General features: G+C 42.5%; 6 protein-coding genes and 3 non-coding genes across 10 annotated transcripts; 4 read left to right on the forward strand and 5 right to left on the reverse strand.

The window, feature by feature from the left end:
* Positions 1-4,126: 4,126 nt before the first annotated feature.
* LOC110261735 (histone H3.1) lies at positions 4,127-4,622 on the reverse strand. The gene has a single exon (XM_021100026.2). The coding sequence runs from the start codon at positions 4,591-4,593 to the stop codon at positions 4,183-4,185; it is 411 nt and encodes a 136-aa protein (XP_020955685.2). The 5' UTR covers positions 4,594-4,622; the 3' UTR covers positions 4,127-4,182.
* Positions 4,623-5,599: 977 nt separating this feature from the next.
* On the forward strand, positions 5,600-9,127 carry H2BC9 (H2B clustered histone 9). Its single transcript, XM_084967649.1, has one exon. The coding sequence runs from the start codon at positions 5,632-5,634 to the stop codon at positions 6,010-6,012; it is 381 nt and encodes a 126-aa protein (XP_084823775.1). The 5' UTR covers positions 5,600-5,631; the 3' UTR covers positions 6,013-9,127.
* LOC146401243 (histone H3.1) lies at positions 6,624-14,575 on the reverse strand. 2 transcript variants are annotated; one of them, XM_084967647.1, is made up of 3 exons: positions 12,313-14,575; positions 11,632-11,777; positions 6,624-6,876 (listed from the first exon to the last, which is right to left on the reverse strand). In XM_084967647.1, the coding sequence occupies exon 1, from the start codon at positions 13,042-13,044 to the stop codon at positions 12,634-12,636; it is 411 nt and encodes a 136-aa protein (XP_084823773.1). In that variant the 5' UTR covers positions 13,045-14,575; the 3' UTR covers positions 6,624-6,876; positions 11,632-11,777; positions 12,313-12,633. The 2 variants fall into 2 exon arrangements, with proteins under 2 accessions (XP_084823773.1, XP_084823772.1); XM_084967646.1 differs by lacking the exon at positions 6,624-6,876 and having other exon boundaries at positions 10,414-11,777.
* On the reverse strand, positions 10,414-14,575 carry H2AC10 (H2A clustered histone 10). Its single transcript, XM_084967648.1, has one exon. The coding sequence runs from the start codon at positions 14,533-14,535 to the stop codon at positions 14,143-14,145; it is 393 nt and encodes a 130-aa protein (XP_084823774.1). The 5' UTR covers positions 14,536-14,575; the 3' UTR covers positions 10,414-14,142.
* Positions 14,576-14,882: 307 nt separating this feature from the next.
* On the forward strand, positions 14,883-17,431 carry H2BC10 (H2B clustered histone 10). Its single transcript, XM_021099836.2, has one exon. The coding sequence runs from the start codon at positions 14,930-14,932 to the stop codon at positions 15,308-15,310; it is 381 nt and encodes a 126-aa protein (XP_020955495.1). The 5' UTR covers positions 14,883-14,929; the 3' UTR covers positions 15,311-17,431.
* Positions 17,432-18,277: 846 nt separating this feature from the next.
* On the reverse strand, positions 18,278-19,384 carry H4C8 (H4 clustered histone 8). Its single transcript, XM_021099847.2, has one exon. It carries the CDS (start codon positions 19,349-19,351, stop codon positions 19,040-19,042), a length of 312 nt encoding a protein of 103 aa, XP_020955506.1. The 5' UTR covers positions 19,352-19,384; the 3' UTR covers positions 18,278-19,039.
* Positions 19,385-20,251: 867 nt separating this feature from the next.
* TRNAM-CAU (transfer RNA methionine (anticodon CAU)) lies at positions 20,252-20,323 on the forward strand. Its single transcript has one exon. It is a non-coding gene; the product is annotated as a tRNA-Met (tRNA).
* Positions 20,324-23,371: 3,048 nt separating this feature from the next.
* Positions 23,372-23,444, forward strand: TRNAR-UCG (transfer RNA arginine (anticodon UCG)). The gene has a single exon. It is a non-coding gene; the product is annotated as a tRNA-Gln (tRNA).
* Positions 23,445-25,661: 2,217 nt separating this feature from the next.
* Positions 25,662-25,743, reverse strand: TRNAS-GCU (transfer RNA serine (anticodon GCU)). The gene has a single exon. It is a non-coding gene; the product is annotated as a tRNA-Ser (tRNA).
* Positions 25,744-27,252: the final 1,509 nt, after the last annotated feature.

The raw sequence follows: 27,252 nt of genomic DNA on the forward strand, positions 1-27,252 counted from the left end.
AGGTATACAGGAAGTAAGGAGATTTATTGGTATTTAGAAAATAAGAATCTTTACACCGAATCGTCAAACATGTACACAAAAGAAACTGCCTTGTTTATGTATATGTATGCGATTTTTTTTTTAGGACTTATGCATTCCATATATTACTGGATCATTTGCCACACTGAAATACAAGACTAAATCACCAAATCAAATTAATTCCCAAGTACATTAACAACCATCCGCACCAGGCTTTGGGTTTGGAATCCATGAGCTAGCTGCTCTCAAACTGTTACTGGGCACGTTTATTAATCTATCTGAGTCTCGGTGGGCTTAGCCACAATGTAGGATCAATACTATTGATAATTGAGTTATTGTAAACAAAAAGACTGGCTTCTAGTTTGTGAAGAATTAATCCCTCTAGCCCTGGACTTCGGTTCTTTGTTTTAAAAACAAAGTCTTTATAATACAGACAGGACTAAGGTACAAGGAAGGATTTCAAAACATTTCTAATATGACACCAGTTGTAAAATGTGCTTTAATTTATGCAAATTAACATATATATTTAAATAATGAAGGATCTTGGAGGAAAAGAATGTAAATTGTCAGAAGCTAATGCCTTGTCCTCTATAGAGGACAGGGAGTGGAGGGGTGATTGTCCTTTCCTGGGGTTGGTACATGGAATTCAAGCAAAGCTATCATAAATTCTAATGTTAGGGAAAGGGATTTTATGCAAGTGTTAGATATAAAAAATGTGATCGAAGCTATTTTTTTCCGTTGTGTTTTTTGGGGGGGGGGGGCAGGGGAACCTTGGCATGTGAAGGTTTTCCAGCCAGGGAAGGTGCTTGCACCTTGGCAGCACCCAAGCTGCTGCAGTGACAGCACTGAATCCTTAACTGGCTGCAGCACAAGAGAACACCTAGATTTTTATATTATTCAAAAAAATTACTGAACTAGCTACTCAAGAGCATCAAGATATAAATGATGTCCTTAGAATAAATAGAATGTACAGAATAAGAGATTATTTTTGTTTCACATTTATTATATACCATGTACACTGCCCTAAAGAGCATGGACTAGCTCAGCCAAGTACTCATCAGAAAATTAGAGGCAGCAGAGGCAAGATCTAAAAAGAAAAAAGAAACAGGCACCAACGTAAATGAAACAGGTGTCAATGCAATGGACATTTCATCCTTATAACAGCCAAGAAAGAAAGCAGTGATGAAGAAAGAAAAACACTGTTTATGCAAAAACAAAACACACACAATAAAGAACATTAACTTTTTAAACAAGCCCTAGAATCCCAAAGAATACACAGTAGCAACTGCTAAAGAATTATCAGATTTTTCTTTACCTTGTTATTTTGAAATAACTAAGTTTGTAAGTTGCTACAATAGTAACTAGAGTTCCTTGAACCCACTTTCCCCCAGTAGTGACTTCCTATATAATTGTTTTATAATATCAGGCCTGGTAATTGACAATGACAAAATACTCTTAACTAAGCTGCAAGCCTTATTTAGCTTTCACAAGTTTTTACAAGGACGCATGTGTGTATGTGAATGCACGCTTGTAGGAGCCTATGCAATTTTTTCCCATCTATAGCCTCAGTGCTGATGGAAAACTATTCCATTACCACCTAAGAATTCCTTTTATAGTCACACTCAGTGACCTCTTCCCTGTTCTGGGCAATCAGTAATCTGTTATCAATCTCTAGTATTGCCATTTTGAGAATCTACATGGAGATTTTGAGAATATACATGGAGTAGTACAATAAGTAATTTGGGGGGGGGCTTTTTTTTTTTTGCTTTTTAGGGCCGCACCCGTGGCATATGGAGGTTCCCAGGTGAGGGGTCCAATCGGAGCTACAGCTGTCGGCCTTCGCCACAGGCACAGCCACAGCCACAGCAACGGATCCGAGCCTCCTCTTCGACCTACACCAGAGCTCAGGGCAACACCGGATCCTTAATCCACTGAGCGAGGCCAAGGATCGAACCCGAGTCCCCATGGATCTTAGCCAGGTTCATTACCACTGAGCCACAACGGAAACTCCAATATGTAACTTTTTTTTTTTTTTTTTTGTCTTTTTACCTTTTCTAGGGCCACTTCTGTGGCATATGGAGATTCCCAGGCTAGGGGTCCAATCGGAGCTGTAGCTGCTGGCCTACGCCAGGGCCACAGCAACGAGGGATCAGAGTCGAGACTGCAACCTACACAGCTCATGGCAACGCCAGATCCTTAACCCACTGAGCAAGGCCAGGGATCGAACCCGCAACCTCATGGTTCCTCTTTGGATTCGCTAACCACTGAGCAACAACAGGAACTCCCAATATGTAACTTTTTGACATTGGCTTTTTTCACTAAGCATCACATTGTTGCATATATAAACAGTCTACCTTCTTATTGCTAAGTAGTATATTCCTTTCTATGTATGTATGAGAATTTACTTAGCCAGTTCACTGGTTGAAAGATATTAAGTTGTTTCTAATTTGCAAATTAAGCTGTCATGATCTTTTTTCTACAGGAGTTTTATTTCTCCCAACCCTCACCCCCACTTTTGGTTTGCCTTTTGTATTTCCGAAGTTCCACCTGAAAATTACATTTTTTTAAGATGGCAGAAGTGCTAATATGATGACTGGGTACCTAATGAGCCTTTCAATGGTCACAGGAAAATCACACTGTTTTACTATTATCACTTGCAAGTTTGCTTCAAGTTTCAAAAACTGCACGGAGCTATTCCAACAGTTTCTAATGTTGGACTTCTGGTTCCTATAGCTGAGGATTTGGTCCAGCAGCAGTCTACAGTGTTTGTTAAATAAACTGTTGATGTCAATGTTCTTTGGTTCCTTCCTTGGGACTTGTGTTTTCACTCTAATACAGAGCTATTCATTTAGCTCCTTGAGAGTCTCCAGTGTTCCCTAGTCCCCAAGAACTAGGAGTAAACCCAGGAATAAGGCTGGGCGTTCCCATTGCTAATGTCTGTAAAACCTGACTGAATCCACGAATTCTGCACGGCCCTAGGGTTCATCCTAGGACTCTGCAATTCATCAGAGGAAAGTTGGGAGCTGTTATCTCACTGGATCTTTGAGGGAGGATTACCTATAGGCAGGTCATTGCAAAGTTTGAGTTCTGCCTTAGTGACTACATCATGCTTCTCACGCAGACAACATTCTGCACAATCTGAATTGTCAGTTAATTGCTGCGACAAGCTCTACATTCCTGCTGGGCAGAACATATTATTTCAGGCCCCAGATTTGGTGCACCAGTGCTCTGCTCAGCTGTATCACTAACAGCACTGTTGCCCACTCTACTGGTGATGCTAGCAGAAGCTGAACTTTGGAAATCCCATGGAAGCCACGTTTTGGGTACCAGATCTCTATTTTCAGTACTACAAGGATGACTACATTTACCAGAGGGTGCATTGCTCAGTAAGGCAAATGGATAATGACCAAATGGCTCTCCTGTAGTACTCAGCATGTATCCTTGAACATCATTATTTGTGCTTGCCAGGTAAAGTGTTGTATACACCTAGGATGCTTTCTAGGATGTTTAAGGATATGTCCATCTTCTCATTCCCTATGACATTCCTGGACTTCCTGTGTCAGGGAGGGTGATGGGAATATTTGAATTCTTTTGCCTACTCTAATAATTAAATTAACACAAGACATTAATGGGGAGGAAGTCAAGTTTAAATTCTCTGCACGGGGGCTTTCTTAGAAATAAGACCCACGAAGTAAACAAAGCAGGAGGTCTAGGTATTTTTAGCATAAGTATAGTACATATAAACTTAGTATATATATTACATATTAAACTATATATAGCTTGTTCTTGGGGTAGCTAAATTTCTTATACAGCTTTCCTAGTGATACACTCCTAGTTTCCATTCTGCTGACAAAAGGGGTATACTATCAGGTTCACTTCTCAGGAGAAAATCTGGTTTCTATCATTTTTCCTGTTTCTCCAATGAGTACAGTTTAAAGTACTAGCAAAGTTTGTTAAACCCTGTTAACGTCTGGAGAGAAAAGTAGATGTTCTTGCTTTCCTGGGGTCAATACATGGAATTTTGAGTTAAAAGGTTAGTTCTCCCTTGCTACATCTTCAAAGGGGGCTGGCAAATTAATCCCGTGTGATACAGCTTTTCAGAGTGAAATTATAGGTGGCTCTGAAAAGAGCCTTTGGGTTAAATTGACACGCGTTGATGAGAATTTACGCTCTCTCCCCGCGGATACGGCGAGCCAGCTGGATGTCCTTGGGCATGATGGTGACGCGCTTGGCGTGGATGGCGCACAGGTTGGTGTCCTCGAAGAGCCCCACCAGGTAGGCCTCGCACGCCTCCTGCAGCGCCATCACGGCCGAGCTCTGGAAGCGCAGGTCCGTCTTGAAGTCCTGCGCGATCTCGCGCACCAGCCGCTGGAACGGCAGCTTGCGGATCAGCAGCTCCGTGGACTTCTGGTAGCGCCGGATCTCGCGCAGGGCCACCGTGCCGGGCCGGTAGCGGTGCGGCTTCTTCACGCCGCCGGTGGCGGGCGCGCTCTTGCGGGCCGCCTTGGTGGCCAGCTGCTTGCGCGGCGCCTTGCCGCCGGTGGACTTGCGAGCGGTCTGCTTGGTACGAGCCATAACAAGACTTTTCAAACACTGTTACAACTGGAAGTGCTGTGCTTCTTCCTCTTATTTATAAAGGCAGAGTCATCCTGATTGGTCCGAACCTTCAAATTCCGCGCCGTGAATTAAATAACTCAATAGGCCTTGTGATTGGCTACCACGTCTCACTTTAGAACAATTTACCCAATCATAGTATGCGCTATACTTTCTCGCTTGAAGGGCCCCGCAATTTTTTCTGCCTGTATTTTACATACTTTATTTGAACGTTAGTAGGTTTTGTTTTAATCCCCTAGTTCGGGATTAAGTTTGGGAAGAGACGAAAATGAATGTTCCACAGGTCTGAGCCCTTTTAAAAACTTCGTTTTTGAACGCAATTGATCCAGTCCAGCTTTGTCCTTTAAAGCTTATGTCCTTCAAAGCTTATGATTTTGAGTAAACGTTTTATCTTAGCACTTCAAGCAATTTATCATATAATTCCCAGCCCTCCAACAAGCACTTCCAGGCACTGCTCCTAGGAAACATAAAAATAATAGCGCTGTTGAAATGTGATGATCCCTAATTCCTGTTAAAGCTTAAATGTTGTCTACATTGAAATAGCGAAACTGGGAATGCCAATGGCATATTTGTGAAAGCAATTAAGTATTTAGCTAATTTTAATGCTCTCTTTTCTAAAATTAGTGACTTTTAACTGAATTTTGGCAGAAAAACTAGAATCGTAAGTTTATATTGGGCTTTTATCTCTTTAGATCTAGGAAGGAGCAAGGCTCACAAATAGATACTTATGGACAAGACATCGATTTAGTTTTTTTCACTATTTTGAAGTTTAAAGCTATCTTCTCTGCTGGAAGAGAAAGGAACCTAGGATTGTTCCAGTTAAATAGCCACTAAAAAAGCAGATTTGTAATCACCTTATTTGCATAGAGACTTTCTACTGGCTGATTTGACCCAATCAGAGACTGAGATATGTCAAGCACCTATTTGCATAGAAGCCCTACAAATATAGGTCCGCAGTACAGCGGGTGTTCAGTTAGTTTGGCCTAACAACCTGATAACATGCCTGAGCCGGCGAAATCTGCTCCTGCTCCCAAAAAGGGGTCTAAAAAGGCAGTGACTAAGGCCCAGAAGAAAGATGGTAAGAAGCGCAAGCGCAGCCGCAAGGAGAGCTACTCCGTGTACGTGTACAAGGTGCTGAAGCAGGTCCACCCGGACACTGGTATCTCGTCCAAGGCCATGGGCATCATGAATTCCTTCGTCAACGACATCTTCGAGCGCATCGCCGGCGAGGCCTCGCGGCTGGCGCATTACAACAAGCGCTCGACCATCACGTCCCGAGAGATTCAGACGGCCGTGCGCCTGCTGCTGCCCGGGGAGTTGGCCAAGCACGCCGTGTCCGAAGGCACCAAGGCCGTCACCAAGTACACCAGCTCCAAGTAAATGTACTTTTAAGTGCATTGTCAAACCCAAAGGCTCTTTTCAGAGCCACTTAGGTTTTCTTTTAAAGAGCTGTAATGCTCTTCTGCCTATACCTGATCTCTAAAAACAATTTACATCTGAAATTTGCTGAGCTTTTTAGCCAAAAACAACAAAAGCAGAACCTCTTATACTCAATAGAGAAAGCTGCTTTTCTGCTTCCAGTCTTCCCCAAAACTTTCCACACTTTTAAGAGTTGCTGTACATGACCTTATTCTTCGGCAAGCTGGAGAAGCCAGATGGGTGGAATTTCCTCACCTAGAAGTGGTCAGGCACTTAGAAGCTGCAGTTGTTTTCAGTTCCGTTTCCCCTGTCCTAACCCCCTCCACCGCCAGGTTATTCTACCCTCCCGGTCTTCTCCCTGCCTTTGGAATTCTGAGCCTAATCTCTTCCAGGCCTTCCCTCCCAAATATTAATTCTAATTGCCCTTTTTGCGTCCCTGGAGCCACTCACTTCAAATGCTTGAATGTCTTTATGATCTATGGAAAAGTGATGGTGAACTTGGAAGTTGTTTACCTTGGTTATCCTTACCATTCTAATTATCCCAAATTTAATTCCTTTACTTGAGCAGAAGCAATTTTGTCAAGCATAGCAGAGAAGTCGTCTTTATTAAAAACTGAAGTCAGTTTTCATTGTTTACTATTGGTTAGTGGTTTTAGTAGGTGGACTGTAACAAAGGCTCTCTTTCGAATAAATGAAATCCTTAGTTATTGTGCAGGTAGAAGAGGAGAGAAGCCTCCAACAGCCTGGGAACAAAGGCTCTTAATTTTGGGGTAGTGTCCTTGGCTGGCGCCCAAGAAATCAGTCTTGTGTAGTCTTTCCTTGAGGCTGGTAGGAATCAACAGAATACAATTGCAGCTTTATTTTCAAAATACTTTGAGATTAAGGATCATGCATAGCAGGCTAGATAGTTACTATCCTCGCTTTTGATAAGTCCCCTCTTGTGGACATTTCTATGTTGGATCATGGGTTGGGGGGAGGACTGTGTTGTGTGTTGCAGAGTATTCTGATTTTGAGACCTAAGTTTGCCTAAGACTTCTTTAAAAGAAGTGTTGAGTGGGAGTTCTTTTTTTTTTTTACTATTATGATTTATTTATTTATTTATTTAGGTCTCTTTTTTTTTTTTTTGCTATTTCTTGGGCCGCTCCTGCGGCATATGGAGGTTCCCAGGCTAGGGGTCTAATCGGAGCTGTAGACACTGGCCTATGCCAGAGCCACAGCAATGCTGGATCCGAGCCGCGTCTGCAATCTACACCACAACTCACAGCAACGCCGGATCGTTAACCCACTGAGCAAGGGCAGGGACCGAACCCGCAACCTTATGGTTCCTAGTCGGATTCGCTAACCACTGCGCCACGATGGGAACTCCGTGCGGGAGTTCTTATGGCGCAGAAGAAACTAATCTGACTAGTATCCATGCGGAGGGAGGTTTTATCCATGCGGAGGGAGGTTTGATCCCTGACCTTGATCAGTGGGTTAAGGATCAGGCATTGCCTTGAGCTGTGTGGTGTAGGTCACAGTAGTGGCTGGGATCTGGCGTTGCTTTGTGTGTAGGCCGGCAGCTGTAGCTCCGATTGGACCCCTATCCTGGGAAATTCTATATGCCACGGGTGCAGCCCCCAAAAGAAAATTTAAAAAAAAAAAAAAAGTGTTGAGTGAAAAAACTAGGACTCTGAGTTTATTCCTTTATTTACTGAGAGTTTATTAAGTTTCAGAAAGTGACAAGTAGTAAGTAAAGAGCAATGAACAGAATAGGAACAACTCTCCTCACAGGGTTCACAGTCTAAAATGAATATTTAGACAATAATTTAATAGAAAGGAGAAGCAAAGGTCTAAATGTCATTTTAACACTGCCACAAGCTGAGTTAACCTTAAGTTTTCAAACTCCCTGCAGGCAATCCTGGAAGGGAGATAGAATAAGAAAGATGGCAAAGGAAGGAGAGACAGCAAAAGAGAAAGGAATCACAGAAATGGTCAGGGTTCAAGTTTTTCTTTAGGAACTATGCTTAACAACAAAAGTTGTATATTTATATTTTAAATGCAACGATGTTTCATTCCAGTTGTCTTAATAAGATATGGTCCTTGTTACCTAGGGCATATAATGTCCCATAGAGGAAATGATAATATATTCAAATACAGAACAGCAATAAAATATGCTTCAAACTAAGGGGCTTTGAGACTCACTACTTGGGCTGAACTTTGTTGTCATCATTTACTAGCTGGGTGTTCTTGGGCCTTATGCAGAACCATTCAGCATGTTTCCCCATCTATAGAGATAATTAATACAGTAACTAGTTGACTTGCTCAAACTTATTTGGCATTTGTCTTACACCAGAACTCTGTTATTTCAATGTTCTTTCTAATACTATCAAGAATGAAAGGAGGACCTAGGCATAGAGACTTTAGAAGATATGCAGGTTTTCTAGAAAGGAAATTAGAGCAAGTGAGGATATCAGGCAATAGATATATGACACTAACTGGTACCCTAGTTCCACACAGATAAACTCTACACCTGGCTGTTAATTTAACCCCTTTTTTCCTGGAACCTCTGAGACCTCATTTCCCAGCTTCCCTTGTAGTTGGGTGTGGCCTTCTATTTGATTTTCTAACAAGGGAATGTAAATAAAAGTAAAATTTGACATTTCTGGGCCTGGGGCATAATATGGACACAGGAAAGACTTTCCATGCTCATCCTTTTCTCAGAGAAAAAATGTTTTAGAAATAAAACATGCCCCAAATAGGGTCATGGATGCTAAACCTCATGTCTTCAGACTTAACTGCAATTTGGGCTTCCTCAGAAATAGAATCGTAAATCAGTCAATCAGGAGTTGCGTGCTTCTCACCAGTTAGGTAATCAGCCCAACAGATCCCTGCCATCTCCTAAAGGAAAGCAACCTTGCAGTAACAAACCCACTTTTTCCCCCTAATATTACTTCCCTGTTCCTGCTCCCTTCCACCTATAAAAATCTTTTATTTTGTTCAGCTCCTTTTATTTTGTTCCACTCCTTTCTATCTGCTAGATTGAATGCTGCCTGACTAGTAAATCACTGAATAAAACCAGTATGATCTTTAAAATTTACTCTGCTGCATCTTCTTTTTTTAGCATGGACAAGCAATGTGTTTAGGAAAATTAAGGCATAAAGATCAGGATGATTAAGGCACAAAGATTAGATGATCAGGGCACCTGGGCTCCAGAGCAAGTGCTTGGAAGAGCTGCTGCCAGCTGATTTAGAATACTCTTTTTGGACCTCAGAAAAGCAGAGAACAAACGAAATTATCCATTAAGGTTGTCAACTGACAAAAATGCATAATCTAAAAGTTGAGAATCATGTTTTATTCAGCAGAGAGCCGGAGGAATGTTAAGTGCAGGAGACAGGCTCAGATAGCTCTGAGAAACTGTCCAGAAGAGGTAAGACAGGAGGCTAGGTATATAGGTGTTTTTGCAAAACAAACAAACAAAAACCCAGATAGTCAAAACATCAAAAGATTGATGTAAATTGAAGAAAACAGACATTTCAAGTTAATGAACTTAGTGCTTTTCTATGCATGGGAAATGCAAGAGTCTGGGCTCACTGAAATAATTCCTTTGATATACAACTTAACCATTTTGTGTCAATATCCTGTTTTACTCCATCCTGAATTCCCTCAGGGTGAACAGTCAGGGGCTGGGCAGGGGATGATGGCCAGAATATCCTTTGTTTACTGATATGGCAGGTGACATTTTTTTGTCTACAAGGTTTGGGGGTTTATCTTAATATACTCTCCACCAAGTGCCCTAATTTTTTTTTTTTTTTTTTTTTTTTCCCTCTGGCTGGCATGGCATGCCACGGTTTTGATCCAGCAGTAACAACTCTGGATCCTTTACCCTCTGAGCCACCACAGAACTCCCCAACCTCTATTTTCTCAAAGGAAATTCAGTCACTTGCTGGATCTGAAGACCTGTTGTGCATTTTTCTCAGCGCACAGAGGGCCTCAATCCTGATCTCTGCCCTGAGTTCCTTTCAGGGTGAGTTGAAGGGCAGCTGACCACAGTGACTAAATGATTCAAATCTTGTAAAACCAGGTGGCCAGCAACATTCTTTAGTTGGCAAAAAATAGAGGAAAATTCCTTCCTCCCCAACAGGTTCATCGTTATCTGGGCAAATCCTGAAGGATACCAGTTTCCTTTTCTTTCACTGAACATTACTTATGAAAAATGAAAGTAATTTCACAGCATAATGAAAATCCCTGCATTTGGACAGCAGTCTCATCCAATAGGAAAGGTTCAGAAGAGATGAAATCCCTTATTCCTTGTCAGTTATAGCTCAAGATCAGCAGTTGAGAACATGTAACATCTTTATCATGAATAAATAATTTTCATTTTAATTTTGCTTTATTTTAAAAAATCATGAGTTTGGGAATTCCTTTTGGCCTAGCAGCTAAGGATCTGACACTGTCATTGCTGTGGCCTGGGTTCAACCCTTGGCCTTGGAATTTCACATGCCATGAATGCAGCCAAAAAACAAATAAATAAAAAATAAATTATTTTCCTTTTAAATCATGAGTTTGGCCATCAAATCATCACTATTATGAAGCCTCTAATATAGAGTGGTATTCACAATGAACCAGCAGATGGACAGATTTATATATATCTAGGGACTCATCCAATAATTATCCAATATAATCTCAGCAAATTTGCTTGCTACAGTATATAAAGCCTTTTTAGAGACATTACATTTGGATTCTCTTTCTTCTGAAAGGGAGAACAATGATGGTGACTATGTGGAACCTTGAAATACCTTACTTTTTATTTTAAATAAATTATCATGTAATTAATACTCTTTCCTTAATGACTAGTATCCTTGAATCAGGCTGGCAGTCTTCCATGGGGTACTCATCTATTCCTACCCCAGCCCCAGTTTACCATCTGTATCGGGAGTGTTCACAAAACTTGAACAGTACTTTTAAAAATTATGAAAAATGTATAAAATCATTGCTAAGCTATCTAGATACTCCAGCTTGAGAAAAGAGAAGATGAACCTGCGTCTATCCAGTTGGTTATCAGACATCCCCATGTAATACCATCACTGTTTCTTGTCTGGAGTGAGAGCAATCTTCTCACAGGTGAGTGAAGTCCTTTCTCCCTTCCAGGCTGCATGACACTGGCTTTCATGTCTCATGTCAGTTAAGTCTTCCCAACCCATCACATTTAAAATGACAAAATATTCACACACACCCCATCTCCCATTCCATGGTGGTCCTTAATCCCCTTCGCCTTAATAAAATCAAGAATCCGTTGCCACCTGGACGGTTCCCAAGGGAGGAATTGTTAACATAGCTATTTGGCAAATAACATAATAAAGATCAAGAGTGCTACAAAGAACTTGCAACCCCAAGGGCATGCACGGATTCGGCCAGATCTGCTACTGACTGAATGAGCCAATGAAATGAAGCTGAATAGTACCTCACCACTATACCACTATACCAGATAGATGGATGGAGAGATAGATAGATAGATAGATAGATAGATAGATAGATAGATAGATAGATAGATAATCAGACGTGGTCCCTGAATTTGCAATTCAAATAAATCAAGTTCCTTACCTGAAGGTAAACAATTTGCCTGTGGCCATAAAACCAGTAAACTGAAGTGTCTCTACACTGTATTAATCAGCTTTAAGCCCAAATGTTTAGATTTTCTCTTTCCTCTCCAAGTATGAATCCTCCAGGTCAGCCTCTATTTTCAAGGACTGAAAAGCACAAAATAAAACTGGGTCTTAATTTTTGCATTGGAGTACAACTGAGTCCACCTAAAAACAAAGCAGAACCCGCTTAAATGAGAGAGGACACAAAAACTCCTCTGCAACTCCTCTCAACTCCTCTGCAACTCCTTCTATCTCATTCAGAGAAAAAGCCAAATTCGGTGCAGTGGCCTACAAGCCCCTACATGTGACTTGGCTCTGCCTTCATCTCCTCCTATAGCGCCCCTCCCCCACCATATTGCCACCCAGTGCTTTTCCTTTCAAAATCCGTGTGCTCAAAAAATCCAAGACCCTCGCATTACATTGATTGGAAAGAGCAAACTCCCTAAAACATGCCTGCTGTCAAGCCCAGTAATACCTCAATCCACCAGCATATGATGTATTTATATCCCGCATCTCACAAAAGACCTGTTTTCAACTTTTGCCTGTAACACACCCACTAAACTATTAGGAAGATTTAGAAACAAAAACCTTTTCAAGTTACAACACTCCCAGTTGCGATCAAATACCCTCAGTGACTTACTGAGAACAAGAAATTCTATCTTCGTTTTCACTGTGGAGAAACGGGATAGGTTTCGTCTTGGGAGAGCTGAAACCCAGGTTCCAGTCCCAGGTGGAAGTGGGTAAGTATTTGGCATTGCCGCAGCTGCGGTTTGGGTAGAAACTGGTCTGGATGCGAGCCTTGGACAGTAAATGCCATATCCTGTGGGACAATGAAAAAAACCACCTCAGCGTCCTCAAAACGGACTTTCAAATGCTCAGCACTAAAGTGACAGCTGTTCTAAAGAAAACATGGGTGGCTCTTAGAAGAGCCTTTAGTTGGATTGGAACAGCCAGCGAAGCCTTACGCCCTCTCCCCGCGGATGCGGCGAGCCAGCTGGATGTCCTTGGGCATGATGGTGACGCGCTTGGCGTGGATGGCGCACAGGTTGGTGTCCTCGAAGAGCCCCACCAGGTAGGCCTCGCACGCCTCCTGCAGCGCCATCACGGCCGAGCTCTGGAAGCGCAGGTCCGTCTTGAAGTCCTGCGCGATCTCGCGCACCAGCCGCTGGAACGGCAGCTTGCGGATCAGCAGCTCCGTGGACTTCTGGTAGCGCCGGATCTCGCGCAGGGCCACCGTGCCGGGCCGGTAGCGGTGCGGCTTCTTCACGCCGCCGGTGGCGGGCGCGCTCTTGCGGGCCGCCTTGGTGGCCAGCTGCTTGCGCGGCGCCTTGCCGCCGGTGGACTTGCGAGCGGTCTGCTTGGTACGAGCCATTGCAGTAGAACAGAAGAAAAACGACACGCTGATAGACAACCAGGGAGAAGGTGTCTTTATATATTGTCAGAAACACACTGATTGGCCTTGCCCTATTTCAAAAGTCCCGCGAAACAAAACCATTGGCTGAGAACTCAATGAAGTGATTGGTGATTTAGCCCAGACTCTGATTGGATGAATTACTCTACATTCTAATCCCTTCTTTGCTATAGCCGGCGATGCAAAGGAGCAAATTTTCCAATGTCCTACCTCAGTGCCCTCTCAAATTCTAAGGAACCGTTGGGGGATCGTGGAAGATGCCATTTCTGATTCAGTAGATCTACGTAATGGGCCCTAAAATTCCTAGGACAATGCTTCAAAAAGATTTACTTGTATTCTCTTTTTCCTTGGTGGTAGCTTTTTCTGAACTGGAGTCTCCTCGTCTGCCACTCCCTATCTCCACTCTAAGACACCAGAGGTAAAGCGATGGGCCTGAGATGACTGGGAAACAATGCGAAAGAAATTACTGACTTTCCTGTGGTGGCCAAATGACATTTTGCTTCGGTTCAGAATTTGAAAAGCCCGCGTTCATTTTTGATTTGCCAGCACTTCTAACATATTCCTGTTTCATTGTCTTAGTCGTTTAAGGCCACCACCTCCACCAATCCTTCCCATGGTGTTGAACGTTTCCCCTCTCTAGAAATCACATTTCAAGCAGTTCTGTGAAATAGCCAAGATCACTTGCGGAGAATAATGAGCTGGAGATTATATAAAAACAGTGGATTTAACTGTTAAGTTTCATGGACTAATCACGGGTTTAGAATTATTTCAACCTTCTTTCAATGTGAAAACGTGGATGGCTGAGTAGAGCTTTTGAGTAAAAACGTGTAGCTGAACGGACTGATATTTAAGACTTTATGGTGCATAAGACGTGAGCAATGGCTAAACTCACCCCTTTGTGGCTAGGACGGTACCAGCTTTTCATTTTTAGTTTTAACTGACTAGTGCAAAGAAAACTTAAGCGAAACTACACAATAAGTATTCCAGCGCTTTTCAGAAAAAGTGGGTGGCTCTGAAAAGAGCCTTTGATTTCCAGAATGGGGACTAAAAACTACTGTTTCACTTGCCCTTGGCCTTGTGGTGGCTCTCGGTCTTCTTGGGCAGCAGCACGGCCTGGATGTTGGGCAGGACACCACCCTGAGCGATGGTGACTTTGCCCAGCAGCTTGTTGAGCTCCTCGTCGTTGCGGATGGCCAGCTGAAGGTGACGTGGGATGATACGGGTCTTCTTGTTGTCGCGGGCCGCGTTGCCAGCCAGCTCCAGGATCTCAGCAGTCAAGTACTCCAGCACTGCTGCCAGGTATACCGGCGCGCCGGCACCAACCCGCTCAGCATAATTGCCTTTTCGGAGAAGTCGGTGCACTCGACCCACGGGGAACTGAAGACCGGCTCGCGAAGAGCGAGTCTTGGCCTTAGCGCGTGCCTTTCCGCCCTGTTTTCCTCGACCAGACATTGTGAAAGTAGAAAAACAGTCTGAGGGCCAAAGAAATTGTGCCTGAAAACACAAGCAGCTAGACTCTTATACTCTGCGGCGGTTTGGCAAAACAGCCTGTGCTATTGGCCGAACACAAACTTCAGCCAATCAAAAGCCAGATGTCAAACAACGACGCCGCAAATTTAGAAGAGCTGGAAGTTGAAAGGTCAAATTATGTCAGAGGAGCTAAGGGAAGAGCCAATGAGAGCTTGAAAAAAAGAGCCAATCAGAAGATAGGATGCAAAAAAGGCCAATAAGAAACCGTAATTCTGCCATCCTTAATTTGCATATAGGCCAAACAAATACTAAGGCCCTTTTGTTTCTGAGCTTATTTCGCGAGTATTGTCTTGTTCATTTCTATTTTACCTTCGCGATGCCTGAGCCAGCCAAGTCCGCTCCTGCCCCGAAGAAGGGCTCTAAGAAGGCGGTGACCAAAGCCCAGAAAAAGGACGGCAAGAAGCGCAAGCGCAGCCGCAAGGAGAGCTACTCCGTGTACGTGTACAAGGTGCTGAAACAGGTCCATCCGGATACCGGCATCTCGTCCAAGGCCATGGGCATCATGAACTCCTTCGTCAACGACATCTTCGAGCGCATCGCCGGCGAGGCCTCCCGCCTGGCGCACTACAACAAGCGCTCGACCATCACGTCCCGGGAGATCCAGACGGCCGTGCGCCTGCTGCTGCCGGGGGAGCTGGCCAAGCACGCCGTGTCCGAGGGCACCAAGGCTGTCACCAAGTACACCAGCTCCAAGTAAATCTGTCTTCTGCAACAATACCAATAACTCAAGGCTCTTTTAAGAGCCACCCACGTTGTCTCTTAAAGATCTGTAACTACAGTTTGTGAAAGTGGCTTGACCAATCAATGAGAAAAGTATTTTATTGCCATCAAAGTTCACCTTTTTGAGCGGTGGTGGGGCAGAGAACCATGGGTAAGAAAGCATAAACCTGTGTTCAAAAGTGTCATTTTCCATTTATTAGCCATATGTCTGCAAATAGCTGCGAGGGAGAGCAAAACTTGCCTATTTGATATCTCTATTATTCTAGACTAGTTAAGCTTAAGAAAAAGGACCAACTTTGAGAACGTAGAAACTGTTATTCTTGTAAGACATATTTACAAGGGAAATTCCCATTTATAATAGTGTCTCCCTCGGTGTACCTGGAAGAGTACGGCCTAATGTCTAAATCTGCATAACCGCCTTACCCGTGTTTACTGTGCTTTTCCTGGTTACCTCCCACAACCGACTCCCCCAAACATTCTTTGTATCTGAAATAGTATTTAAGGTGGTGGCTTCAGCCATTTCCTCCATGAACTTAGTTTTCCTGGGGCTGGCTCTCCAATGTATACAGGAGGAATACATGTTAATGCCTTATGTTTTTCTGCCGTTAATCTGTCTTGTATCAATTATTAGACCAGCCAGAGAACCTAGAAAGGAAGAAGGAAAAAATTTTCCTCCATACAATGACTGGATTTTTGTGAACATTAAGTTACTGTATTTTTTAATAGTGTTGTGAATCAAATTCCCTAAACCCCATATATAATAAAGGGCATTCATTTCTTGTTTTCCAAAGTTATTTTTAAATTTTTTTTTTCCTTTTTGGCTGCCCCGTGGCATATGGAGTTTTGGCTGCCCCGTGGCATATGGAGTTCCTGCAGTTCTGAGCTGCAGTTGCCAAATCCTTAATCCACTGAGCCAGGCTGGGGATCACACCTGTGTCCCAGCACTCCAGAGACACTGCTGATCCTGTTAAGCCACAGTGGGAATTCCTACATGCTTTTTAAAACAATGTATTTGTGAAAATAAATTTATAAGCATGGATTAAGAGTTAACTCCCCAGCATATGATACAGCACTGACTGCCTCTTTGAATGGTAAATTTGGCCAAATTACTTAAACCCTCTGTGAGCATTTCCTTACCTCTAAAATGGGAATAATAATTAGCAACTACTGTATGGCAGTGCTGGGATTGTCAATACAAGAGCACAGGTAAGGCACTTAGAATGATGCCTGCACAAAGAAAGTCCTCCAAAATATTTGCTGTTGCTAAAGCCTCCGATCGAAGTGCTGGGAAGGTGCATTTAGTTCTGCGCACTTTGGAATCCTGAGGCCTTGAAGAAGGTAGTAGGCCAGAAAGCCTAGTAGCATTTGACACCAATTAGGATTCCTTGTCTGGCAGTGTGAATACTCCAAACCCCTTCTAACAGTCTAAACCCCTCTTTGAAACCAAAGCTTGAGAGTTCCCTGGCGGGTCAATAGGTTAAGGGTCCAGAGTTGTCACAGCTGCGGCTTGGGTCATGGGTTAAATCCCTGGCCTGGAAATTTCTGCATGCCCTGGGTTTGGCCAAAAAATGTAAATAAAACCAACTTTTTTCCCTGAACTGTTCTGAGGACAACCTAGTGCCTGTGATTGTTAAGTCCTCCCTATCTTTGATAGCCAACTGAAGCAACATGTGCCTTACTTTCCAGGGACCTTCTCATGCCTCACTAGAACTAGGGGTACGGGTACCTCCTATACTCAGATGTTTTAGGTTATAAGGAAGGTCAAAAAGGAACTACTCACCTCCATTTGCCTCTCAGATATGTGATCTCCTTTTCCTCCACACCCCCTTCTGCCCAATCACAAAACTTACTGCTACCTCCAGACTTTCCTTCTTGATCTTCCCTCCATTTGGAACTTCAATTTCTCAATCTTTTTTTTTTCCCCCAGCATCACTTAGGAGTAAATCGTTCTTTATAACTTTACCACTTAAAATAGTTCTATGACCATACCATACTCCTTCCACACTTTGTTTTCCCCAGCTTCAGTGGTTTTCATAGCACCATGTGACAGTTTTACCTGTTTTGTTTGTGCCTCCTCCAATAAAAGTTACATGAGAAGTATTGTTCTGTTCACTACAGTAGTGAATTCTTGTAATTCCATAGCATCAAACAGTGCCTGGTATGATTTTGCATGTTTGTTAAATTAATATCATCACATGAATTATTTCCTCAAATTGGTACCCCAGCTCCAATATCGTCTGATTCTTTTCATTGTTAAGCACCAGGGTGGTTAAACCGCGCCCCAATGAGTTAAGCATCCCCACAGCAGCGGCTGGGGTCCCTGCGGAGGTAAGGGTTCGATCCCCAGCGGCAGCACAATGGGTTAAAGAATTCGACATTGCAGCAGCTGCGGGCGTAGGTCACAGCTGTGGCTCGGATTCAATCCCTGGCGCCCAGGACCGCCACGAACGTAGCCATAAAATTTAAAAATAAAAATAAAATAGTTCAGATTCCCAGTGATTCCATTGATTTCTGACTCAAAGAATCACCCTAGAGCAGGCCACGAGGAGGAAATACCTGATGCAACCCTGCAAAACAGGCAGGCAGGATACCAAAGGAAAATAAATTCGCCAGGAAACAAGTCAAACCAGGACATTCTATAGGGCAGGCCTACGACAAATCAATGTCAAAAAAACTAAGCGGGATCTCTGAGGAGAGAAAACTTAGAGACCTGAGACACAACAAAAGCCTGATTGGAATCTCCTCTAAGCAACCCAGATACCTAAAAAAGCATAACAGGGATTGGTTAATGTGAACAGAGTATTAGATATTAGGGAATTTGGTTTTAGATTGACAGCAATTATATGAGAGCTTTAAAAAAAATAGTGCATACTTACGAATGTGAGGTAAAATATCCTGATGCCAGAATATGTGTTTTTTTAAATCATGTCTACTTAACAACTGCTAAGCTTAGCTGTCATTTATTTTCTTTAAGTAACCCTTCATATGGACAACGTTTTTCCTAACAGGAAGCCAGAATTTAGTGGTCTCTATAACCTAACAATACATGCTAGCTCTCTCCGCGTGTACATTTTAATTTTGCTCCCTGTCTTTTGTACAAGTTCTAGTTAGCAGAGCCGAGCAACGTCTCCACACGCCACCCGAGCCGAGCAGCGCGCGCCCCTGCCCAAGGTTAACATGCCGCCTCCCTCACGAATTCGCCTTTGTTCCGGGCCCGCGTCCCGCCGCAAACACGGCCTTCCTTTGTTCCTCGGCCTCGCCGCCATTTTGAGCCCGGACCACGGACGGGGGAGGGGAGGCTTGCGGCGCTCCGCCGCGGGCCGTTTAAGCTGAATTCTCTCTAGTATTCAACACCAGACGTACACGACTCAAATTGGAATGCTCCAGAACTGAAAAAGGAATCCTTCGGGGGTAGAAAGTACCGTAACTTACTTCACTGGCCCATGAACGTAAAGCTGGACGATAAACATCAGCCTAAAACCACGTTACCCGAAGCGCAAACACACAGCCCAGCACACTTCCAAAGCCTTAGGACGCGAGCTAAAAAGTACTAGTTTTAGTTTAAAACGTACACACTTCGTTATCTGCTTTCACAAACACCGAAGTATAAAAGAAATCAGCAAGTGCCGGCTCTTTCGCAGAGACACGTGGGCGGCCCTGAAAAGGGCCTTTGGTGGAAAATGTTAGGTGGCAGGAATCGGGAGACTTAACCGCCAAAGCCGTAGAGGGTGCGGCCCTGGCGCTTCAGCGCGTAGACGACATCCATGGCGGTGACGGTCTTGCGCTTGGCGTGCTCGGTGTAGGTGACGGCGTCCCGGATGACGTTCTCCAAGAACACCTTCAGAACCCCACGGGTCTCCTCGTAGATGAGCCCAGAGATGCGCTTGACCCCCCCACGCCGAGCCAAACGACGAATGGCGGGCTTGGTAATACCCTGGATGTTATCCCGCAAGACCTTACGGTGGCGCTTGGCGCCCCCCTTTCCGAGCCCCTTTCCGCCTTTACCACGACCAGACATGGCAGCGAGAATTCAGAAAGCTTGCAGAAAAGTGAGAGACTGAAGAGGCAATTGCCTTATATGAGCGGATTGCGGACCGAATTGAAAACTGAGGGCGCGCTCTCCGGAACACTTTCATTTATCCTGCCGGCCCCTCCCTTCGTGGGCCCGTTGAGTAGTGACGTCATGACGCCTTAGTCCCCGCCCGCCTAGAGAACCCTCGGCTAAGTTATTGGTCGCTGATCCGGCATCTCTAAGTGGAAATTTTCGGACCTATTTTACAAATTCGTCAGACTACAGAAATCAACTTTTTTTAAAACTGATTATCTTCCCGTTTGGGATGCTTTGAGACAATTGCGCAGAAGCCTTGACCCACACGACCGGAACTGCTGCAACCTTCGTAAGAATGCGAAGTTCTGCTTTGCCCCCCACGTTTACGGTGCCACCAGTATTACTGCTCCCTGCAAACAAAATTCTTCAAACCCAAGACCCACTCCGGAGTTTAAAAACTGCAAGATTTCAGCTTCATCACCAAGCCAAGGGAAATTTGACCAAAACGATTTTCTTACCAAAACCGAATATCTGGTTGGTTAGTGATTCTGTGGCTCGCCCGCCACGCGGACGCCCGTGTTCATTTCCCGTTTTGTTTTCTTTCCCTTCCCTGTATGTTAAATCCTGTAATTCTCATTTAATTATATAACAATTTACCTCACCTCTGAGCCCAGTACCTTAACACTGTGTTAATGTTTACTACTCTTCATTTTATTTTCTCTGATTCTGGTAGCGAGATTATTGCGGAGATTTGGCAACTTGTAGTCAAGGTATTGAAATAAATAAGCGACTTCTGACAGATTTCTTTAGAGGCCAAGTCTCCGCTGATTCACGTTAACTACATTACAAGTAAACGTTTTTCTAACGGGTAGCAGAGTGGCGCAGCGGAAGCGTGCTGGGCCCATAACCCAGAGGTCGATGGATCGAAACCATCCTCTGCTAACTACAGTTCTTCTTTCTTTTTCCCTTCCCCATTACTTCTCTAGTTAAAATTCTGTAGCTTGGTCTCACAATAAGGAAAGAAAATTAAATGCCACTCTCCCCCCCTTTTTTTTAAATGCTGGAACTAAAATGGTTTCCTGAAAACAAACGTGAAACTGTTATGTGAGTTCTTCTGGATGCCAGAGTGACCACGCTATTGTTGCCACCAGTTATCTCGACAGATCTCCTAGCCCTGTGAAGCCAGGAAAATGCTGAAATAAACTGGGCAGAGGTGAAAGCCAAGACATTGAGTTATATTTCCTTCTATAGCATAACTCGGAAAGCACCACTTTTAGGTAATTGTGGCCATGTGGTTAAGGTAATAGACTAGAAATCTACAGGCGCTGATCCTAGCGCTGATTCATTGCAACTATTAGAGTTTTAATCTTGGGAATAAATAAGCAGCAGTTTGAGAGAGGGCAGAGTTTTGGTGGCCATGATTATACTCTGACCTGAAGAAAAACCACTTTGGCCTCTGCTGGTAAATGAGTTTTTACCCTCTACCTTCCTTTACAATTTCTAACAGAACTATTCTCTATTTCTAACAGAACAGAACTATTTCTAACAGAACATGCTCATTTTTAAAATATATGTGTGGACTGTTTTATACTTCTCTCTCTCAGAAAGGATTCCTATTCAGATATCTATGTGTTAGTTGCCTGCTAGGTGCTAAGGCATTAAGTAGCCTGCGGTGTAGGCATGCTTTTAAACAAGTAAGTATGTAAGTATGTATAATACAAGAATGTATAATATAGACATTTCTTTTAGAAGATTGTACACTAAGTGAGTTGGGAACAAGGGGTAATTATGGCTGTTTCTGTCCACCCTAGGGCCACGCAGTAGTTGGTGATTCACAGGAAGGATTCGCATGAATCAACATATACCTAAGGTTAAAATTTCTTACAGCAAAGGAGAAAGTGCAGACACAACAAAGAAAAGATATACAGAAGCAAATACTAGAGAAGGCTTTCTTGCCTTCCATCTTCAGGAATGACACAGATGCCCTTCCTGACTGAAGCGGAAAGTCATGGAAAGCAAGACACCTGTCATGCTCAACAATTTTTGCCTGGATTTCCTTGCCAATGATATCAAAGATGGAGTGTGTATCTTTTCCTTGCTGCGCCCTATATATATATATATGTATATATATGTGTATATATATGTATATATGTATATATATGTATATATATGTATATATGTATATATATGCATATATATGTATATATGTATATATGTATATATATGCATATATATGTATATATGTATATATGTATATATATGCATATATGTGTGTATATATATGTGTGTGTATATATATGCATATATATGTATATATATGTGTATATATATGTGTGTGTATATATATATATATTCACAATTTTGTATATGTATACATATATCTTAATTTGACCACTCCAAACTTGGATGTTTAGTGCACAAATTAACATGTCAAAAAAAAAAGAAAGAAAGAAAAAATTTAACATATCCAAACTGAACTTTTCATCCTAACCCCATACACGTACATTCTACCCACAAAATGCTCCTTCTCCTCCTTCTGTGGTGATCGCTCATCTCAGCAAATGGAAACTTTGTTGTTAACAGCAAAAAATCTTGGAGATGTATATGACTTCTCTATTTCTCTCACACTCTCAATCCAATCAGCAAGTCCTTCAAACCATAGTCAAAATTCAACCACTTCTCACCACTTCCACCAACACTATCCGCTATGGTTTAGCCACCATCTTCCTGCTTCCAGGAAGAGACGAAGAGAGAAAACAAGTCCAGCTTCAAATATATGCAGAATAGAAGGATTTTTGTTGTTGATGATGTTGTTAAATAATCTCCATCAAAAAGAAAATGTATATGAGAAACTCAGCACATTTATACTGAGCTTCTACTATTTGCCAAATGCTATTCTGTGTGAAAGGGCACATTTCTATACAACAGAAGCTGCTAATTTACCAATCAAGAAAAGCCAAGACGTATCATAAATAAACCAGGAAGGGCAACGCTCACAGGGCCTCACGGGTTTCTTTCTCAATTTAAGAAAATTAAGTAACTGCCTAATATGTAGGCTCTCGACATTATCTTCAAAGGAGATACATGTGGTCACAGAGATTCACCAAAAAGCTTCAAAGGAGCCATTCAAAATGTAACTTTAAATGTTTACCTTGTTATTGGCCCTAGCCATCTACAGAATATTATAAATTCTACAAATATATTAACCATAAAATGATTTTATTGCAACACGTTTTTGTGTTGATTCATCTATTAAATGTAAAAATTGTCACAGTCAAAATTTGTGTAATTTTACCGTAGTGTTTATTTCTTAAATATATGGAAGCCTCACATAATAGTAATGGCCCTGGACGTCTCTAAACCTCTTGAGAAACGCCGAGAAAAGCATTCTCTTCTTCAAACAGAGAGAGATATACTGTGGAGAGTGCTCTGATGTCCCATTGTAGCAATTAGGGAAAATTGAAGAAGAGCATGGGGAAGGGGAAATTCTTATATCTGCGGGCCTGAAGATATCCATGCCAGATGACAAGAAAGACAATCAAGTAGATGCTGCCTTATATAGTAAAACTGTCTTCCAGGTGTGGTTTCGGTGACAACTGTCCAGGTAGACATCCCAAATACCTAGAGGTTGAAAATGGTGCATATGAGTATTAAGGGAAGAGTATTAAAAAAGAGTTCTCTTTTTTAAAAATATCCCTCAATGTAGGCAACATGCAGTAGTTTGACATTCTTGAGGCGCCATAAACTCCAGTTTTTCTGTACAGTGATTTTTCTCTCCATGGAATAATGGTCAGCTCTTACCCTTCACAAGGCCCTTCTCCGTGGCCCCAGATAACTCCCTTAATCTCGAATTTCCATTCTTCCAAGGACGAACAGCGCAGGCGGCGCGAGGGCCATTACCTTTACGTCATTGCGTGACTTTCAGGGCACAGGACGGGACAGAAAGCTTATTATACTTTCTAAGCATGTCAGCTAAATCCAAACCCAAAGAACCACGTGGCCTAATGGATAAGGCGTCTGACTTTGGATCAGAAGATTGAGGGTTCAAGTCCCTTCGTGGTTGGTGTTGATTTCCAAGTGTTCATGTAACCGGTTAATACCGGTCTTTCATGAGTAGTCACTCGTGTTTTGTGCACTTTCTTCCTGCTTAAAGAGATTATTCTCAAAAGCCTTGGGAGAACCAATATGAAGAATGGTTGGAGGTCAACAATGAAATAAGGCCTTCCAATTACTTGGAAACTCTCTCTCTCTCTCAAGTTCTCCCCAAATTTGAATTTCAGACCTTGAGTTTCATTTTCACAGGCCTGGCTTGTCCTCGAACAGAGAATTCCTATCTGTAAAGGGAGTTCTCTGGACCTGAGGCCCCAGTGGTTAGCACAGGGGCAATCCTGCTATTTCTCCTTCCTGATGGCTTTGCCCAACGACACAACATTTACAGGTTTCTCTTCTAGTCTGAGTTCAGGCTGCTGGTGGAATCTCTAACTGGTTTCCATTCCTCCCCTGATTTCCGTCTTAACTTCCTTTTTTCCTTTGATTTTGTTGCCATCAAAAGGAGGAAAACAGCCTACGTGCAAATCTAAAGTGCAGAAAATATTAAGGTCATTTAAAGAGCCAGACTCTTTGCGGAGTGTTTGCAAACAAGAAGGCAGAGAATACAGCTGCGTGAAATATACAGAAACTTTTTTCTATGCTTAAATAACTGAATTTAATAATGACTCAGGATAAAGAAAACTTAATTTCCAATTGTCGACTTTCTGGCGAAACATACGGTGTTTCTGGATCCAAACACTGGTTCAAATCACATGGAACCTTAGCTCTTTTCTACTTAAGGTGTTCCTATTTGGTTAAGGAAAAAAAAAAAAAAAAAACAGACTCTTTGGGTTTAAAAGAAATGAGAGGCAGAGGTAAATTTGCCCCCAAATTTATCTCCTTATTTTGGGAACAGTACAACAGATTAGCCATTTAAAATCATCCTTTAATATGTATTAAAAGGAGTGACAAATATCCTGGGTTTATTCTGCCTGAACAAAGTTTCAGTCCCTCCCCTGTCACCATCCTGCGTGAGCACACATGCACACACACACACACACACACACACACACACACACACAAAATATGCCTGTGTTTATTATATGCATATCCATTGAATGTTTACAGAGTGCCAAGTTGGAGAGAGAGGATATAAAAGGGTGGTACCCCTACCTACAACATTATACTCCAACAAAGTAAAATGCGGATGGAAGGGCAAGAGAGATAAGACTGCTCAGGCATCCAATTATCTCTGATTCTTTGTTAGAGAAAATTCAAAAATATAAAAATCATACCACCCAATTCCTCAAGACTCCTCTTTGGCCTCCAACCTGGATCATCACCTCCAGAGTTTTCATTTTCAAGATTAAATGGGTTAAAGTTTTTAAACCATCTATGAAGCACATATACCACAAAAGCTAAATATTGTTCAGTAAAAATCAAAATGGTTATTACTTCAAAGTTTGTGCGTCATAGATCTCAATCCTCCTAAGCCTTTGGGAGAATTGCTGGCAGATGGCAAGTATACTTCAGAAGGATTTTCCAGGTATCAAAAATCACAATCCCAGACACTGGGTGTGAAAGACTTTATCACCTTAATCATCTGATCAAAAAAAACTTGGCTCCCATGAACCTTAGTAAGGAAATTTTGGTTATATGATTTTTTCAAGAATTAATTTGTCTGGTCTCTACCTCAATTTTCTCATCTGTAAAATAGAGATCGGTAATGTGGGGAAAGGGATTTTCATCTTTACAGTCCCTTCCAATTTTGTTATTTATTCTACACTGTGTGCTCAGCCCCTTGCTATACCTTATTATAAGGTGATAAAGAGGGGACAGGTGAGCTTTTACGGGATTATGTGCTAAAATTTTTAGATGTAAGTGGCAGAAGATGATCAAAGAAGAAAGAAACAAAGAGAGGCTGGAACACCTGGAAAAAGATCTTTGACTTAACTTTATTCATCTAAAATACAAAGTGGAGAGTGATGCTTTCATTTGAGGTTTCGGCAACCAGGCAGAAGCTGCAGAATCGGTGAGCGTACCTGTGCCTAAGTGGAAGTAGCACCAACACTCTCATCCACGTGCTGCAACGCAAATCTCCTAAGTCTTTATAAAAAGTATTGTTAGTGGTTGATGTTACTTTCCGGGAGGCAACGGTGGAGAACCTCTGACATCGGAGAAAGCCCTTATCCTTTCGGATTCTTGCACTAAAACCTCACTGCCACGTTGCAGTGGACAGCGACGGCGCAAACGACGAGGATGGGATTCGAACCCACGCGTGCAGAGCACAATGGATTAGCAGTCCATCGCCTTAACCACTCGGCCACCTCGTCACTTAACAAAGGCAGCCGTGGATAAATATTATGTTTCTTTACTCAGCAGCGGTCTATTTAACAAATTATAATTTTGTCTCTTTTGTTGAGGATGACACGGTCTTTGCGCTCTATAAATGGCCCACTTGCTTCAACAAAGGAAAAAAAAAGTAAAGAGACAGCAGTCCGGGGAAGGAGGGGAGTGGGGCAAGAATGCGGATCTGAATAAAAATGACAAAATACACTTCCTAGGGGAAAATGGGACACTCTAACAGGGAACAATGGGGTTAGTGAATGCTTTTATTTTAAAAGTCAAATTGAATTTTGTCATTTCTGTGCATATTATAACTATCATTAAACCAGTTTCATTTATTACTGCTGTATACTCCTCAGCAAGAAGAGTGTTGTCTGTAGGATGTCCTCCAAATAAGACATTAATGCCTCTTGGAAACAATCATCACTTGAGGAAATCCCAGTGGGTGATTGGTGAAGAGATGGGAGTGATGGGTTAAGATCAAATAGTGATTAGTTCTTAATGTCAGACCTACAATTTTGGACTTTATCTTAAAGAATTTTAGGGCAATCTGAGAGTTTTTGTTTTGATTTGTTTTGTTTTGTTTGTGTAGGGAAATATAATCAAAATTCTAGTTTAGTATTGCCACTTATTATTATTACTACCTATCTCAATGCCTCTAGCCAAATGTCACCAAGAAGACACCTGTAGTTGGCTAAGTGGGGTTTGTTGCTGCTGCAGCTAGGAAGAGCAGACACTATGAGAGATGCTGGGTGATCTAAGTATAGGGATGTTTAACAAAACTTTTTAAATGGAAACAGCCTTTCATGTTGCAAGTTTTTCATGTCATTTTGGTGATGGAATACATCCTTTCATGATAAAAATCCTCAACAAATTGGGTATGGAAATAACACACTTCAACAAAAATCAAGGCCTGAGCTCCACAGGAAGAAGAGTCACAGATGGAGCCTCTATCATATGAACTCTTAATCACCCAAGCACGGAATTGACTTATGGGAATCCAACCCATGTCAGGCAAGTACCAGGCAAAGAAAAAACAGGCACCAAGAGGAGACATTCTAGGGCAACATGAAGATGATGGGGAGAGGGCAATTTTCAGTAGCCAGAGGAATGAGCAAGGAGCTGGATGTTGATGAGAGAAAAGAAATGCAAGCTGAAGGAAGTGTTTATATATCAGAGTGTACTCCTGGTTAGGGAAAATGTGAGGGCAAGGTCACCAAAACTGAGACAAGTCTACTGAGATTCGAAGTCCAGGCCTTATCACTACATCATGAAGCCCTTACAGCTGGGTCTCTACTGAAAGACTGATGTGTACTCGTAACAGATTGGTTATCTTCAAAATAATGTAGGCAACACATAAGCTTAAAGAGTTTGAACAGAGCCCCTAATGGGTACAGCTCTAAGAGGTACAAAACAATCATTCTGCTGTTTCGTAGGAAGTTCTCCAGGGCAGTGTTAGTGTTTGAAAGTCAACAGAGCACTTAGGCACGCTCCGG

This window comes from Sus scrofa, chromosome 7 (genome assembly GCF_054392235.1).
Source record: "Sus scrofa isolate SSC_HxYL_T2T_F1_AM1 chromosome 7, Sscrofa_HxYL_maternal_Yorkshire_Landrace_v2.0, whole genome shotgun sequence".
Lineage (NCBI taxonomy): Eukaryota > Metazoa > Chordata > Mammalia > Artiodactyla > Suidae > Sus > Sus scrofa.